The sequence below is a fragment of the Pelmatolapia mariae genome, linkage group LG2 (assembly GCF_036321145.2).
Source record: "Pelmatolapia mariae isolate MD_Pm_ZW linkage group LG2, Pm_UMD_F_2, whole genome shotgun sequence".
Lineage (NCBI taxonomy): Eukaryota > Metazoa > Chordata > Actinopteri > Cichliformes > Cichlidae > Pelmatolapia > Pelmatolapia mariae.
In genome coordinates, this window is record NC_086228.1 from 264,457 (window position 1) to 283,087 (window position 18,631).

General features: G+C 44.6%; 1 protein-coding gene across 2 annotated transcripts in view; it reads left to right on the top strand.

Moving 5' to 3' along the window:
• The window catches only part of dab2ipa (DAB2 interacting protein a), a 42,633-nt gene that overhangs the window by 5,412 nt on the left and 18,590 nt on the right, over window positions 1–18,631 (top strand). The window contains exons 2-6 of one of the 2 annotated variants that reach the window (XM_063489079.1): window positions 5,244–5,327; window positions 5,630–5,748; window positions 7,935–8,175; window positions 15,163–15,230; window positions 15,465–15,574. In XM_063489079.1, the coding sequence (XP_063345149.1) occupies window positions 5,267–5,327; window positions 5,630–5,748; window positions 7,935–8,175; window positions 15,163–15,230; window positions 15,465–15,574 (599 nt within the window). In that variant the 5' untranslated portion in view covers window positions 5,244–5,266. The remainder of the gene's footprint in view (window positions 1–5,243; window positions 5,328–5,629; window positions 5,749–7,934; window positions 8,176–15,162; window positions 15,231–15,464; window positions 15,575–18,631) is intronic. The other variant, XM_063489087.1, reaches the window with a different exon arrangement.

An 18,631-nucleotide genomic window follows, 5' to 3' on the forward strand; every position in this document is an offset into this window, starting at 1 on the left:
TGCCATAATCCTCGCAGCCCGGACCCTCCACACATCACACATCAGACTGCGGAGACAGAGCATGAAGGTGGTAAGGAGGAACTAAGGGGGGCGAGGCTGCGCAGTGTAACTTTGATTGCTCTGTTGAGGGTGGGGCTCGATGGCGAACCTTTGGCCGCTCTGGTGGGGGGGATTGGGATTGACAAAAAGGGATTGGGCCGGGGGGTAGATCTGAGCCCAGCATTGACCCGCTCCATCATCTCCTCAGTGAATTTCAGGTGTGGAGAGGAGGGAGAAAGGGAGGGGGAGGAGGGTGATGGCCTGTCAGGGGTTTGGGGGACTGGGGAAGGTCGTGGTCCCTGGTCCTGGTCGTTGGTGTTGTTGAGAGAGTTGGAGGCAAATAGGGACCCCTCTTCTTGCCTCAGATGTCTCTCCTTTCTGAGGCTCTTCCCGGGTGGGGGCAGATGGAGCTCCTCCTCAAGGTTTCTGCTGGGCTTTGTCTGTTCTTGGAGTATTGTTTGTTCCTCTTTATGAGATAACTCCTCGTTTATCTCAGCCTTGGCACCAAGCACAGATGGATGACGTATGGAATAAAACAAGTTGGAGGTGAACAGTTTCACCCCTGACTTGTTAAAATTAAATCCATTTGCTTTAAACAGATGCCTGCGTTCCCAGAAAATATTAAAGTTGTTGATAAAATGCACTGAGTGGTCAGTACATGCTGATATGAGCCATTTATTCAGTGCAAACAACCTGCTGAATCTCTCGTCTCCTCCTCTGACGGGCGGTACAGGCCCCCTGATGAATACAGCTGCATTCAGAGAGTTTACAGTATTTAATAATCCAGTAAAGTCCCGTTTCAGAACCTCCGATTGTTGTTTGGACACATCGTTTGACCCTGTATGCAGAACAATATTTGTCACAGTTGGATATTCATCTGCAATCTGAAGAATTCTCTCCTTCAGGTTGTTGACCATATCCTTAGGAAAGCAGAGGACTTTAGTGTTCTTACCGCACATCCTTTGTACATCCTTTACGGCAGAGTCACCCACAATCAGAGTTTCAGGCCTAGCCTGTAGCTTTCCCTGTGGCCTTTTACTTTTCAACAGATTTTCAGACCTTACTTCGCTACTTTTAGATGGATGGTTGTCCGATATAGATCCAGGGTCCTTTGATAGTGGAGCAAATCTGTTCTGCAGTTTCACATTCAGTTGTTTTGGAGGTTTGTTGTTAACCTTCCTTTTCACGGTTGTCCAGTCCTGTTTCCTCCCGTACACAGGGGTAGAAGAGCTTCTCTGTCTCGTAGGAAGTGAAGGCCAGTCGGTTTCAGAGATTTCAGCTCGCTGTGCTCTGCCTGTGATACGTCCTCCCCCTTCCAGGAGACATGATTTATGTCTTGGTTTTGCACCAGGACAGTCCAAGGGGGGATTATCGCTTGATGATTTATAATAATGATGCACAGAGTCTACTTTCTTGGTCATGTTATCTGTGCTCCTTAGCTGTGTACTAGCTTGCTCATCGCCATTGCTTTGAATCAAAGGCAAGGTTGTTTCATTTCCACACAGTCCATTTACCTCCACATTTACTTCTAAGCGATGAATTTTTGTCTCCAGTACTGCAGTCTTCTGCAGGAGTTTGTGGTAGTCATCTGTGGAGAGGGGAGGCATCTTGTTGCTAGTTAGCCTAGCAGTTAGCACCTTTCCAGGCTATTGAGGCTGTTCGGTGTCCAGACACTGTAATCAGGCTTCAGCTGTGTCTAGGCCACAGACACACGGAGCGCTGAGGATAAGGTAACTAAAAATTTCTGTTAAGAACACTTTAGTCCTAATGATCTATAAGTGTCCAGAAGCTCTCGCAGGTAAGCTCATAGAAAAAAGGGGAAAAATCAGCATAAAAATCAATAAAAGAAGCAAAGCATTTGAAGAGCAAAGAGAGGAAGCGTCCACACTCACAAAAGGGGGCGGAGAAAAGCTGGGCATTGCTTCAGGAAATGGACTAATAAACTGTGCGGGCCATTCAGTGTCGTACTTTCCCTTGAGTGTATCATTACACTGCAGCTCCATCTGAATCTGCACAGGTGCAGTTTCCACGTTGGGTTGTGAAGCAGCTCGAAATTCTCATTTTGTGCTTCAAAGTCACCAAAGCGCCAAACTCAGTGCGCTCAGTTTATCAGCAAAGTGCGCATTTGGGAACATTGTTGCGCTGACTTGGTCCAACATTACTTGGCAACAGGGAAAGTGAGGCAGGTTGCACTGGTGCATTTGTGACAGCTTCACTTGAAATGCCTTCACCGCATCATACATGTCATGTCCATGAACTGACAGGTTTCCTTGCTGAGCTCAAAAACTCTATTGAGAATTTTTCCCCAACTCAGCCAACGGACCTCTGTATGATGTGGAATGTCGGCAAACTCTGAATCTATTTCCCACATAAAAGACTGAAATTGACGGTGATTCAAACCTTTAATTCAGATCAAATTTACGGTTTGCGTCATGGTGATCATTACATGCTCCATTTTTAGGACTTTACCACACAGCCTTTCCTGGTGTATGATGCAGTGATATGCTGATAACTCACCGGTACAGTTCTCCTGCATCTTTACTCGCATCCTGCTGACTAGTCTGCTTTTTTCACCGCACAACACCGGCGCTCCATCTGTTGTAAGTCCAACAAGTTTGTCCCAGGGCAGTTTCATGTCGGTTACACTTTGACATACGTTTTCAAAAATGTCTTTTCCTGTCGTTGTCCTGTGCATCGATTTAATATTCAATATTTCCTCTCCACGGATGAAGATGGCCAGCTGTGCAATATCCATCATGTCTGTACTTTCATCCACAGCAAGAGAGTATGCAATAAAGTTTTTGCTTCTTTCACACAACTGTGTTCTTAAATCAGTGGCCATCTCACAAACCCGATCAGCAATCGTATTTCTCCTCAGGCTCACATTTGCCAAAATCTGCGTTTTGTCTGGACACAAGAGTCGCACAGCTTCATCATGCAGCTCTTCAGAGTGGTACCGGGCTGATTTGGCTCCTCTGCTACAATAAAATTTGCTTTCGACAGCTTCACTTTGTGATTTTTGCTCTGGTGAAACACGTCTGCTGAAATGTCAGATTCTTCTTTAGACTTCTACTTTCTGTAGTTTCTGCTCTGCATTTAGGTTTTTCAGCTTATCCTGACGTTTTGTCTCGTAGTGCCGTCTTGAATTAAATTCCTTAATTACAGCCACATTAGCTCCACTAATAAGACACACGGGTTTACCAGCAATGTCTGTAAACATATGTTCAGTCACCCACTGGCGCTGAAAGGCTCTGCTTTCAGAATCAACTTTTCTCTCCACCATTGTGAGCGGCTAGCTTCGCAATAACAGAAGTTTGACTTGATTGATGCGGGAATGTTCCCAGTTAGCCTCGCGTTCAGCAAGGAGGCTGCAGCGCTGCATTATGGGATCTGTAGTTTGTGTGTTATTAGCGCCTCACATCGCCGGGCCATGCATAACAATAATAGTACATCTATATAAAATGATCTCGCGGGCCAGATATAAACGTACGCCGGGCCAGATGTGGCCCGCGGGCCTTGACTTTGACACATGTGATCTACTGGATTGTCTGGAGGTTTTTGGGGGAATTGTGCTGACATAGTCTGCACATAGTGTCTGACATGTAAACAATGAAGAAACGGAGCAGCAGCAATGACAAATTTGGTGGATAATTGAGAAAAACTTGCAAATTGTCGTTCTACATATAAGAAGGACAATTTGCAAGGGCCTAAAATCATCTGCAAAAGATTTTAGACCCTTTCTGTGCCAGACATGAAAAACACTATCTGTCATTGAAGGAACAAATAGGTGGTTTGAGGGAAAGTGGAAGGAAGGGGACAAAAACAACAACAACAACAAAACATAAAAACCAACCCCACCCAAGGAATAAAATACAATAACATGCCACGATGTAAAGAAAACTAACACAATACCAACCACCAATACCACCCCAGCAGGTTGAACAGCACCCCTAAGCCCCCTGCTCTCGTCCCGTACTAGCTAAGTACTCCTCGTACCACCAGCTTCGTACCTGCACCGTTAACGTTAACCCCTAAACTTAAAGCAGGGCCCACATTTAAAGGGGATGAAGAAGAGAAACAAAACAAAGAAAAGAGAAGGAAAACAAGGCCCAAGCAAGCAACGAACGAATTTTGCCTTAAAATGAACAGCAAAGAACACATTACTATCCCAACAGCACAGCCGTATAGTATCAGTCAGGTCACTGCACCGTGATCCTAACAGTGACCCACCGCCCTCTGGATTGCCCAGCACTTTGTTTTCCTTGTGCAGTAGCAGGTTCCCCCCTACCTGCTGGGACAAAAGCTTTTGGGTGAGTTAAGTTAAGGGGCTGGTCAGCTCTGCAAAGTTCGGGACGACCTGCCAGTAGCAGCCAGCCTCCAGAACCGCCTCACCTCTGTTTTTGGTCTTGGGATGTGCCAATGTGCTCAAACAGGACTTGGTGAGCGCAAAGATGCTTTCGGAATGACCGGCCGACCACCAGCTGACACTGTGCACGCCACATGGTGTCAGCACACCAGCATGCACACCACTGACGCACACACCCCGAATCCGTATCACATCAGTCTATGTGTTTTGCTCCTGTATTTAATTTCCACCGGAGCTGTGGGATATTTGTGAATGTCTGTTCTTGTAACTGGAGAGTCCTCGTCTCACACTAAGGTTATTATGGAGTTCCACAGGGTTCAGTGCTAGGACCACTTCTGTTCATTACCTTGGCCTCCAGTAACACTGTGAGGAACCTTGGAGTCATTTTTGACCAGGACATGTCCTTCAACGCACATATTAAACAAATATGTAAGACTGCTTTCTTCCATTTGTGCAACATCTCTAAAGTTAGAAATATCCTGTCTCAGAGTGACGCTGATTGTGACATCACAGTCACAGGAGGATGTGCTGTTATTGGCATACAGCAGCAGGTTCAGTTCAGTGAAAACCAGCAGAGAGATTTAGCGGCTCCGTATTCCAGTGTGAGCTCAGGTTGAGATGGACTCAAACATTATTTACAGTCAGATCACCACGGTTACCGTGACACATGCATGTACGTGTGCATGGCTTCTTCCCTGAACGCTCAGCGTTGACCAACGAACAGTTTGAGGACGGAGCCAAAGCTTTGCAGGAAGCTGTGTACCATTGATACTTCATGACTCCTGTCCACAGCTGTCAGGTACAAACTGACTCTTCTGTTCCTACCTGTCTGTCTCAGGTGTGTCTCCCTGTCTCCCTGCTATGGAGCAGCTGGTGAAACACCTGTCCAGGTGTCAGCACCTGGGGTGGATGAACGTGATTGGTGAGTAGAAACAGGGAGAGTTTCACGCAGCTGAGGTCACATGCACGTTACCTAGGTGCCCGTCTGTCTGTGAGGTCAGAGAGTGACCGAGTGAATATTTAACCTCTGAACAGCCACCAGGTCATGTGATGTATTTACCATCAGGTTCACCCTAAAGGGTCACCTGTGTGGAAGGTGTGAGCGTGGTCTGTGTCCCACAGTGTTAACGAGGGCCAATAACACGCTTCCTTAGACATCTGTCCAGTCTGAAGAAAGCAGGAAGTGCATAAACATATCTTAATGCTGCTGTGATGATTTCACAGAACTGAAGAGCGCCTCCATTCATTGGCTGTCCTGTGGCCGGAGGGCGGAGCCTGACATCTGGAGTAAAATGTTCTGTATCCTATCAGAATCACGCTTACTAATGCTGGACGACCTGGAGGTACACACACAGAAACACACAGACACACACACAGACACACACACACAGACACACGCAGACACAGACGCAGACACACACACACAGACACACACTGACACACACGCAGACACACACGCAGACACATACACAGACAGACACACGCACACACACACAGAGACACACACACACAGAGACACACAGACACACACACAGACACACACACAGACACAGAGACACACACAGACAGAGACACACAGACACACACAGACACACACACGCAGACACACACACACAGACACACACGCAGACACACACACAGACACACACGCACACACACACAGAGACACACACACACAGAGACACACAGACACACACACAGAGACACACACAGACACAGAGACACACACAGACAGAGACACACAGACACACACACACGCAGACACACACACACAGACACACACGCAGACACACACACAGACACAGACACACACGCACACACACACACAGACACACACACACAGAGACACACACACACAGAGACACACAGACACACACAGACACAGAGAGACACACAGACACACACACACACAGACACAGACACACACACGCAGACACACACACACAGACACACACAGACACACACGCAGACACACACACAGACACAGACACACACGCACACACACACAGAGACACACACACACAGAGACACACACACACAGAGACACACAGACACACACACAGAGACACACACAGACACAGAGAGACACACAGACACACACACACACAGACACACACACGCAGACACACACACACAGACACACACAGACACACACGCAGACACACACACAGACACACACACACAGACACACACAGACACACACGCACACACACACAGAGACACACAGAGACACACACAGACACAGAGAGACACACAGACACACACACACACAGACACACACACGCAGACACACACACACAGACACACACAGACACACACGCAGACACACACACAGACACACACACACAGACACACACAGACACACACGCAGACACACACACACAGACACACACAGACACACACGCACACACACACAGAGACACACACACACACAGAGACACACACACACAGAGACACACAGACACACACACAGAGACACACACAGACACAGAGAGACACACAGACACACACACACACAGACACACACACGCAGACACACACACACAGACACACACAGACACACACGCAGACACACACACAGACACACACACACAGACACACACAGACACACACGCAGACACACACACACAGACACACACAGACACACACGCACACACACACAGAGACACACACACACACAGAGACACACACACACACAGAGACACACACACACAGAGACACACAGACACACACACAGACACACACACAGAGACACACACACTTCTGTTTAATCAGCTGTGTGAAAACCACCCGATGGATTAATAAAGTTTTATTTTATCTAATAACTTTAATCGCAGCCAAACCGATTTACTCACGAACAAATAAAACAGTGAAAAAAGCCAAACAATAACATTTTTAGGTTGTCTAAGTGACTTATATATCACGTTTAACCTGAGTAGTGAAAGTCCGCAGTGATCTGAAAATGATGTGCCGGGAGTTGTGCCGTTCTCGGCGGCTTCAGTGACCCTCGAGCTCGCGGCTAGCTATCGATCTGGTGGGTCACAGACATCTCCGAAAACGTCGAAGCACTTTTACAAATATGTCATGTCTTGATAAACCGAGCAGATATTTGAAGTTTACACAGTTACATTCTCGCCTGAATATATGTTAAAAGTTTATTTTGTGACCCAGAAAGATTAATAAGAGTAATTTTAAAACTTAGTAGCGCCCGCCATTGTTGGAAACTGGAGTTTGGCTGGGCCGCGCTATGAATTCATCCTCAGACTCAGACTAAGCAGGAAGTGGTCAGGGTCACATGATGAGCGAGTTTACAGGGAGAGTTTATCTTCAGTCCTGCAGCGGTGACTCTCCTGCACACCTCTGCTGTTAGACGGGGGCGGGGCCAGGGCTGGGGACGAGCTGTAACTGACATCTTTTTATGATTCTTTATAATATTCTCATGTTTATCCAGTCAGAGGTCAGAGGTCAGGCATCGTGGTTTCAGAAGAAAAACATCGGATCCTCCTCTCTCCCTTCTCTCCTCCTTCAGGTTCATCCTCTGCTCCTCACAGAGAGGGCGGAGACTTGCACTGTGTGGTTGCTTAGATACACGCTCCATGTGACCTCGGCACCTTCTCGCCCCGCCCACAAAGGTAAGGAAGACGAGACGGGTTCAAGCAGCTGCAGAAGACGGAGACAGACGGACAGACAGACAGGAGCATTGAGACACAGACAGACAGGTGGACCGACAGGTGGACAGATGATGGACGCAGACTTTGACTCTTGCGGTGGTAAGAAAAGAAAAAGAAGCGGCGGCGAGTGCTTGTGTGTTTTTCGTGTGAGCGCAGCCGGATTAGAGCGTCTGCTTCATCACATCATGTCACATTATTAATCTCATAATCTGTGTTACCATGGCAACATGGCAGACGACTCCTTAGGTCACCAGGAGCTCAGAGGGCGGAGAGACTGTAGGTGGATATTACTGGCCGGAGGTCAAAGGTCACAGAGACAGGTGAAAGTATGATCCGTGTCAGGTCACTGAGACGTGTCAGGTTAAATAAAGTTTATCAGCGCGGTCATAGATGATGTCACTGATTAATATTAACCTCCTAAGACCTGAACTTTTCCACGGCATGCATTTTTAATTTCTCTTTGATATTTGGGCTGATTGGGACCCGATCAATGTAAAAACAAAGAAACACCAGATTTTTTTTTTTTTACCCGATTTTTGTTCCTAAGAAAAATGAGAGCCACGTATGAGGACATTCGTTTTAAAAGTGGATAGCAGGCCCTTGTAGAGCAAAATTTAGTATTTTGGTCTAAATAACCCAAAATGTGATGCCCACATATGTGGACGCCAGGTCCTAGGAGGTTAAAGTACAAATCATTTTAAATGTCTTGTATCGGATACTAAAGTGCTTCATTATGTGGTCATGTATTGGGTAATAGGAAGAGATTATATATATATATATATATATATATATATATACACATATATATATTAGGGGTGCAACAATACACAAAATTCACAGTTCGATATTTTTTTGATACAAAAAAATGTTCATGCCTTTTTAATTTGTCATTTATTAAAATTATAAATATATATTTTAACTCAAAAGTACAGTTTTTAAATTTAATGTTGCTGAAACAACAAAATAATAATAATAAAAATCTATCTGATGGAGAAATCCCTCATCTTTGGAAAAAGAGAGTTTATTACAGAGAAATGGCTCTTTCCAAAATAAAAGCTATACTATACGCTTCTTCTGGGCTATATTCTCAGCAGCATATTAAACATATCAGGTCCCCGTAAGGAGAATCATGTGCTAACGGCTGTCTAAATGACTCGGGTAAAGTTTGTAGCATGCGTGCTTGTTGTTTTTGTCTGCTTCCACTTGTCTTTGCACTAGGATGATGTCGGAGTAAATGTGCAGTCATATTCATTGTGTTCCCACTAGTGCTGTCAGCGTTAATCTGAAATGACGTTAACGCCACAACACGGCAAATCTCCGTTAACGAGTTACCGCGAATTGCCCCGTGTGTGGGGCTGGACGGCGTCAACACGTTAACAAGCTAACTGCGCTAACGCAGTAGTTCCCACCAATTGAGCATTGCGTGGCACATCCGACATACTGTTTTACTTTTGTTCATGACGCGCTTACCTTCAGGGTCATACTTCACATGAAAACCAAAATAGTTCCAAAGGCCAGATCTGAATGAGGGTGGGGGAGGTTCAGTTTCGGGTAGCATTGAGGCAGTTGCCATGTTGCAACGAGCTTAACTTCTGTCTCGCTAGCTTGCTCAGTGGATCTGCGCTCGACAGTGCAGCCTAGGCGGAGTAGTCAAACGCAGATCCACTGAGCGCTCAACGCAGACAGCATCGTCAGAAGAAAATTTGATAAATAAAAAATTTAGTATTGTTCGATACACATGCGTACCGAACCGAAAGCACTGTATCGAACGGTTCAATATCGATACGAGTATTGTTGCACCCCTAATATATGTATATGTATATCTATATATATATATATATAGATATATATAGATATATATATAAACCAACTATTAATCCAATAATAAAAATTTAGAAATCGAAAAGAAAAAAAAATGCTGTCAACAGAAAAAATCTAAACATTTCCAAATTTCACAATTAAACAGCTGATTTCCAAAATCAATTTAAAATTGTGATTTGAAATCCTTATTCCTCTCCTCCTTTCCAGTTCCACTTCTCTTCCTAAATCTTTCCCAAAGCTTTTGCAGTTATGGGATTAGCTTCTGCATTCAGCCTCTCTGCGACACTTTAAGCTCTTGTAGAAAAAAACCCAAACTAGTCGTGCAGTGAAACGTGCAGGGTGATGCGACTGTGTCTACAGAGAGCATCTGTTGGAATGGCTCCAGGTTAGAGCCGTTGCTCCCACACCTTGGTGCTGGTTCCAGGGGCGGGTCTAGAGAATTCCTCTCAGGGTGGCATGGAAATCAAAACATATTTCCTATAAATACAGTCTGCAGGTTTTCTTGGCTTTAGCCCAAGCATGAAGCCCAGTGAGTATAAAATCCAGAAAGCTGCACAGCATGAGGCAGGTCAGTTAGAAATAACAGTTTAATTTAAGCTTCACTGACACACGAGACAGAACAATGACTACACTATGCACTAACTAACCACTAACTACACAACACTACACACTAACTACACTATCTAACCTTTAACCACACAACACTATACACTAAATACATGCTAACTAACCACTAACTACACTCATAACACGCATACATTCTTAAGCTAGCATGAGCCTACAAGGATGGGGCTACATGCAGGGATGCTAGCGTTAGCCATGTTACCTTCAACGTGTTATATCAGGTCAGGCTAAGTCCACCTGTATCTAGTCACAGGATCAGGTCTCCATTTCACTGCCGTTTCCCTTCGTATGCATCATTTGTCCACGTTGTACATTTTCAGAGAGTGATAGATAAGGCTTAATGTCCAAGCAGCAGCACAAACACTTTAAAAACATCTCCTTGGAAAAGTCGATCAGAGCAAACAGCAACACGTAGCTAGCCTATGTGTCTCTAATCAATCAGACAGCTGCTTACATTGCACTGCATGCTTAATTGGATTGGTTTTTCTCCAAGGACTAAAATAGCCACAGAAAGGCTAGATGGGAAAGCTAATCCTATCGCTAATCTTATAGCAAATTTAATAGTAAATACGATAGCAAATCCAGTAGCTAACAGGAAAAGGTAACTGTATAGAAAAGGAGCAGTGGGACCACCATTTATTGTATAGTTTATTGCATCATTAATTATTAATTCATGAAACGCTTTACTTGCTGGTGCTGTACATTACTGAGTTGAGTTTATGAAAACAAGTAATCATTTTGCTAACTTCTCAATAGGGCTTTGGAGTTGATGTCACGCCGCAGTGCATTGTGGGATCGCGGCGCCATGACAGAAGGCCACAAATCAAAACACACTGTGTTGGAAGCAGGACTGTCAGAACCACGCTTAAAATCAGTGCAAAAGACAAAGGGCTGTATCGCGACCGATTGCGCCCAGACTCCAAGAGAAAAAATAGCGTGCATCGGTAATGTGGACCCGTATGAAATAAGGCAGCGGAGCGGAAACCCAGACAGCCTACCGCCGTTGTCCTATCCCGATATCGTCGCGTACCTTGTCTGTGGAGTCAGCGCATACATGGCGAATCATTTTCGGAACTATAAATTCCTGGAGGCGCACATCTAATTCACAAACGGTTGGGTACAAGATTTGGCCGTTTTTAAGCCTCCACGTTGTGAGTACGTTGACCATATGACCAAGATACAGCCAGAGGTTGCACATAACATTGACTTCTCCTCAGCAGCTGCCCCCAAAATTGCTCTAGATGAAATATTAATGATTGGTGCCAGCTGTGCGTTGCCATGTAAATAGTTTGCGTTTCATGTGTACCTGCACATGTACTTGCTAAGTACATGTGAACAGATCTTGAATTAAAAAAAAACATACTTTTCATTTCTGTTTTATTGAAACCACTTTACAGAAAGTACAATTATTTACAATGAACTGTACATGCAACACAGCAGTTTTATGAAGATTCAACAAGAGCAAGTTTCATTTGGCCCTGGTTTGACAACCACACTGGGGCACATATTCACCAAAACACAGCACACCTTAACAATCTTATCAAGCAGTGTTGTGTCTTCACCCTCACATGATATGAGTAACTCCTGTCCACAGCCTGCATGACATGGTGATTTTGTTGTTGGTCTTCTGTCAGATCTTCATCTATTACTTCTGCACGAGGCACACCTTCATACTCTGCAGCTGCATAATGAAAGCATGTAAGATAAAATTAGTGCATACACATAAGGTAAATGTACACCAGTATTCCAGGTGCGTGATTCATCTGAACGTTATGTGCAGATTAGCGTACAATGAGCGCAATTTTGTATGTTTTTGGGGCGGGCGTTACCTCCGATGGGTGCTCTTTTTCGCTTTCGTTGCACTCGCCTTGCGTGCCGGTCCGAGTCTGACCGCTGCAATCCAAGCCTGATGTCTTCGTTTAGTAATATCGGATACACGAGATCCCTCCCGTTGCCTCCAGGAGGGGAAACGATGAAAAGAGAGCCCATTTTCCAGCATCTTGCCTTCCTTATCGTGTGATCTAACGTTGCAACCGACAACACAGTACGTACAAACCATAGCTGACGCTTCCGTGTGCTTCGTTTGGCCTACTGTCATGGCGGTAGGGGGCGTGCCCCCCCTCCCGTGACATCACGCTCCAAAGCCCTATTGGTCAGTGAGGACAAGCTCATAGTGCCCCCTGCTGTGCAGTTTCTGTAAGACAGGATTAATAGGAAGTGGAGCGACTGTCTGTGGGTGTGGACACTCCTGACTTTGAGCTTAAACACGAACAAATTGAGAACAAAGATTGCGTTCTAGTTGAAGCTACGTTGTGATGTGTCAGTGGTCATTTCTGACTGTGAGGACTTTAAATAACAACATCCAATCAGGAATGAGTGAGTGTAAACACTGAAGCTCATTTTCACTCTTTCAGTACAATTTTGGATTAATGTTACAAACTAAAGGTTATTTGAAGAGTGTGAGTTTATCAAAAGGTCAGTTTATTGTTTTGGTGTCAAATAAAATGCGTTGAATCCAGGTGGAGATCGTAGTCTACGCATACCCAGCAAACGAGCTGAATCACCTCCAGCGTGTTTCTGTCGGTTTTAAGATTAGCCTATCCGCATACAGGATCCAGAGAAAAGTACTAAACTCAGTTTTTGATCTTCATGTTTACTGAGCTGTATCTTTGCTACACATGTGACCACATGCAACTACTTATATACGAACACAGTGACAAAGACATTCCCACAAAGAGAATGACGACTATGTCACCTGCCTTCTCCCCGAGATCAGCAGGAGGGCCCCCACTATCTATCCACACACCCTCACCCCCCTTGTCCCACTCACTGTGATAAACCACATTTATGAGGCTATCCTATATGTCTATAACTAAATGAAACAAAAGTGATATTAGTAAAACATGTGATCAACACATGAAGAAATTTCCATCACGATGGAATTACTGTTTTTATTTTTACACAAAACTATGAACTAAAAATGTTACTTATGTCTAAACAAATAAAAGAATTAAGGAATGAATTCATAAATTAATTTTCTCGTACAGATTTAATTCCACAATTAATTATTCTGAATTGGCTTTCATCAGAAAAACTGATCAGATTTTATAAAACCCAGACCATCAAACAGTTAATCAGTAACTCTCATCAGTAACTTTGATCAACAGGACAAAGAATTCGTGCTCTGTGATTGGAGGATTTTACTCTCTGCTCAAAAAAACAAACTCACATTCAAATATATTAAAACACATTTATGTAGAAGTTTTTAATTGGTTTCATGTTTATTTTGAACTGAATTTAAAATAACCACACAGAACATGCAGCTGTCCACAAATAAAGAAATCAAACAAGAAAAATACTTTTTATTTATTGGTTTCTTTGTTTGAATCATTTCTGTTTTATAATTTAAATATAAACACATAAAGGTTCACTCGAATCAAAGCATATAATAAAGTTAAAAAATCAAAATTCAATTTTATTTACACAGCGCCAAATCACAACAGCAGTCACCTCAAGGCACTTTATATTGTACAGTAGATACAGAGAAAAACCCAACAATCATATGACCCCCTATGAGCAAGCACTTTGGCGACAGTGGGAAGGAAAAACTCCCTTTTAACAGGAAGAAACCTCCAGCAGAACCAGGCTCAGGGAGGGGCGGGGCCATCTGCTGTGATTGGTTGGGGTGAGAGAAGGAAGACAGGATAAAGACATGCTGTGGAAGAGAGACAGAGATTAATAACAGACATGATTCGATGCAGAGAGGTCTATTAACACATAGTGAGTGAGAAGGTGACTGGAAAGGAAAAACTCAATGCATCATGGGAATCCCCGGCAGCCTACGTCTATTGCAGCATAACTAAGGGAGGATTCAGGGTCACCTGGTCCAGCCCTAACTATATGCTTTAGCAAAAAGGAAAGTTTGAAGCCTAATCTTAAAAGTAGAGATAGTGTCTGTCTCCTGAATCCAAACTGGAAGCTGGTTTCACAAAAGAGGGGCCTGAAAACTGAAGGCTCTGCCTCCCATTCTACTTTTAAATACTCTAGGAACAACAAGTAAGCCTGCAGTGTGAGAGCGAAGTGCTCTAATAGGGTGATATGGTACTACGAGGTCATTAAGATAAGATGGGGCCTGATTATTTAAGACCTTGTATGTGAGGAGCAGGATTTTGAATTCTGGATTTAACAGGAAGCCAATGAAGGGAAGCCAATACAGGAGAAATATGCTCTCTCTTTCTAGTCCCTGTCAGGACTCTTGCTGCAGCATTTTGGATTAACTGAAGGCTTTTCAGGGAGTTTTTAGGACTTCCTGATAATAATGAATTACAGTCGTCCAGCCTGGAAGTAATAAATGCATGAACTAGTTTTTCAGCGTCACTCTGAGACAGGATATTTCTAATTTTAGAGATGTTGCACAACAACAAAATAAAGTTATTTTAAATGTAACAACAATATAAATTAACTAAAGTTCAACTAAAATCACATGAAAGGTTTGATCAAACTTAAGTTAATCAAACAATTTAATTAAAAAAACAACAATTCTCCTTCACTGCTGGTGGTTACCATGGCAACAGCAGAACGTGCCAGCTGATTGATGATAAAAACTACAAATGCTCCCATGATGCATTCTGTCTGTTTCAGAGATGGGGGTGCGCAGACAGAGCATGCCCAGTGCCTCCACTACCGACACACCCACCGCCAGAGTGACGGTGAGTTCTCTCTCCCTCACACACACACACACTCTCTCTCTCTCTCGCCTGCTGAGATCAGCCTGTTGTTTCCATGGCAACAGGAGTTGAGCTGCTGTCAGCTGTAGATTAACTGATTAACCCCACCTGCTGGTGGGATTTATCTCCACACCAAACTCCATTCGAATATCTGTGAATTTAACATCGCTCATTGATCACAGCAGCTAATACGGCTTCACCCGATTTCTTCTTCAGGGTTTTCTGTCTCGCAGGTTGAAGCAGTCTCTGCGTCGGACTCGATCTCAGCCCAAACTGTCTCGTCACAGCAGCTTAAAGGCCGGGCAGATCAATGCAGCTGACACGAGGTAACAGTCAGTTACCCAGAATTCCACTGGGGTCACTTACTTTGTTGTACAAGTACAGCCTGTCAGTTTAATGTCATGTGACTGATCCTCTGTGTTGTGAGTAAACCTGCTGTAATTTACAGCTATAAAAGTGAAGACCACAGATCTCTGCCTGTCAGGATCCTGGTCTCCTGACCCAGTGTTGAGTTTCTTGTGTCTCAGTGTTTTTGTATTATGATGTATGTTCTAAGTTCTTGGTTGCCCCGGTTTATTCTATAGAGTGTAGTGTCTTAGTTTGGGTTTCTTGTGTTCTGTTTAGTTTTCTGAGTATTTAGTAGCTGCCCTCTGTGCCTCCTTTATGTTGGTCTCTGTGTTTCTTTGTTGCTCTGTCTCCCCTGTCAGCTGGATCCCCTAGTCAAGTCCGCGTTTCTGTGTTACATTTCCTGTTTTACTTTGAAGGTTTGTGTCCTACGTGAATGTATTGTGTTTCGCTTCCCTTGGCTCTCGTTGTGTCTGTTTTCTCCCACCTGTGCTCCCCTCCTGTGTCTCATTCCCCTCGTTATTTCCCAGTGTATTTAAGCCCTGTGTTTCTCTGTGTCAGTGTCTCCCTCATGCTGTGTGTGTCTCCCTGCGTCTTCATGTGTATGTTTTGTTAGATTCTTCCCAGTTTAGGTTTTGTTGAGATTTCTGTTCAGCAATAAAAGCTGCCATTTTGAGTTTAAGTTTCGCCTCAGTTGAGTCTGCATTTTGGGTCCTTTTCCTGCACACAGCCGTTCCATGACACTGTCAGTTTATGACCACCTGAGCATTCAGCATGGTGTGGCTGTGTGAGGCTCAGTTTGTTTACAGCAAGCTTCATTATGGCAGTGCTCAGGTCTCTGAGTTTGTCAAGATTTAATCTGAGCTGTTTTATTGCAGTGATAAACTACAGTTTGTTCCCAAGTGAAATCCTGTATGCTTTGAAATTTCCTCTTGGGGAGTGCCAGTGAGGACACAGAGTACCAAATCCCCAAAACCCGATGTGCAGCATGATGAGGCTCGTATCCCGGACGAGCCCCCAAATCTGTAACTGTCCCTAACTTCACGGCTCAAAGGAACCTACGGTGAAAATTCATGATGCAGTTCACGAACGTTTTAACAATCCAACCTTATTACTAACTCAGCAATCAGACACAGTCCTCTATTCTAGGTTTTATATATGAGGATTGCATTTAATACTTGGATGAAAATCCTCTGCTGCCAGGTACCCATGGACCACATGCTGGTTCCACCTTGAGATGCTCTGCAGGTCACTGTAGTTTGTATTAAATCCCTGAAAGTCTGGTCAGCTGACCTGAGATCAGCTGACTGACTTTAAGAATATCTCATTTGTTGGGTTGTTTTGCAGTTTGCTTTGGCTCCGTACCCACAGAGCACAGCACTGTCATCAGTAACCACCAAAGAGCGGCTTCCCTGCAGCCGGACATGCCCACGCCATGATGCTGCCGCCATCATGTTAGACAAATGGATGCTTTAGACCATCATCTTTTCTCTCCATCATACAACTTTCTCTCAGCTTCATCTGCACAAACACATCTTTAGATGCCACTGGCCTGTAGGTGTAAATAGACTGCAGAGTCCTGGCCTGACGAGGTAGCTCTTCTGTGTTGTGCCATCCTCTTAGCCAGAGGTTGTTTGGTTTCCCCGATGTATAAATCCTGGCAATCCTCCTGGCACTTAACAGCGTACACTATGTTACTCTGTTTGTGTCGGGGGACCCGATCCTTGGGGTGGACCAGTTTTTGGCGCAGCGTGTTTTGGGGTTTAAAAGCCACAGAGACCCGGTGTTTAGAAAAAATGCGTCTCAACTGTTCCGATACTCCTGACACATATGGGATCACTACAGGTTTTCTCTTGGGCAGCGGTTGTCCTTCTCTCCTGGATCGGCTGGAGCTTTCTTTAGGAGCCTCTTCAGCTTTGACAAAAGTCCAGCTGGGATAACCACATTTACTCAGGGCCTTCTTGATGTTCTTCTGCCTCCCTGGCTGCTGTGTCAGTGGGGATGGTGTTCGCTCTGTGTTGTAGCGTCCTGATGACACCCAGTTTGTGCTCCAGTGGATGATGAGAGTCAAACCTTAGATACTGATCCGTATGTGTAGGTTTACGGTACACGTCAGCTTTTAGATGTTCCCCATTACTGATGGAAATCTCACAGTCTAAGAAGGCTAACCTGCCACTTTTCATATCCTCCCTGGTGAATTTGATGTGTCGGTCCACCGAGTTAATGTGATCCGTGAAATGTAGTACGTCCTGAGATTTGATTTTCATCCAGGTGTCATCCACATATCTGAACCAATGGCTTGATGGTGTTCCAGGGTAGGATAGCAAAGCCCACTTTTCCACTTCTTCCATGAACAAATTGGCCATGATGGGTGAAACTGGGGAGCCCATGGCACACCCATGTTTCTGCCTGTAGAACTGACCCTTGTATGTGAAGTAGGTGGAATGAAGACACAGTTCAAACACACTTGGTCGATGCTGAGAGTGGTCCTGTTGCTGAGGTTGGGGTCACCCTGTAATCTCTTACGGACTACCTCCAACGCTTCCGTGACTGGGATGCAAGTGAAGAGAGATGTAACGTCGTACGAGACCATGGTTTCATCTGCCTCCATAATGACATCTCTCACCTTCTCAACAAAATCCAGGGTGTTCTGGATGTGGTGTTCAGAGCTGCCCACCAGCAGGTTGAGGATCGAAGCCAGAAACTTGGAGATGTTATAGGTGACCGAGTTGATCATACAGACAATCGGTCTTAAAGGTGCACCCTGTTTATGTATCTTGGGTAAACCATACAGACTTGGTGTAGACTCCCCTGGGTACAGCCTGTGGTATGAGGTCCGGTCAATAGCCTTGTCTTGTTGTAACTGCTTCAGACAGTCTATCACCCTCTTCCTGTAGCCACTTCCTGGGTCTTGTTTCAGGGGCTCATAAGTGTTTTTGTCACTAAGTAGTGACAACATGCTAGCTTCAGTCATTGTGCAGATATACTGTTTATAAGGTTTAGTCAGCTGAGTCTGAAGGAGTCACCTGATGATGATG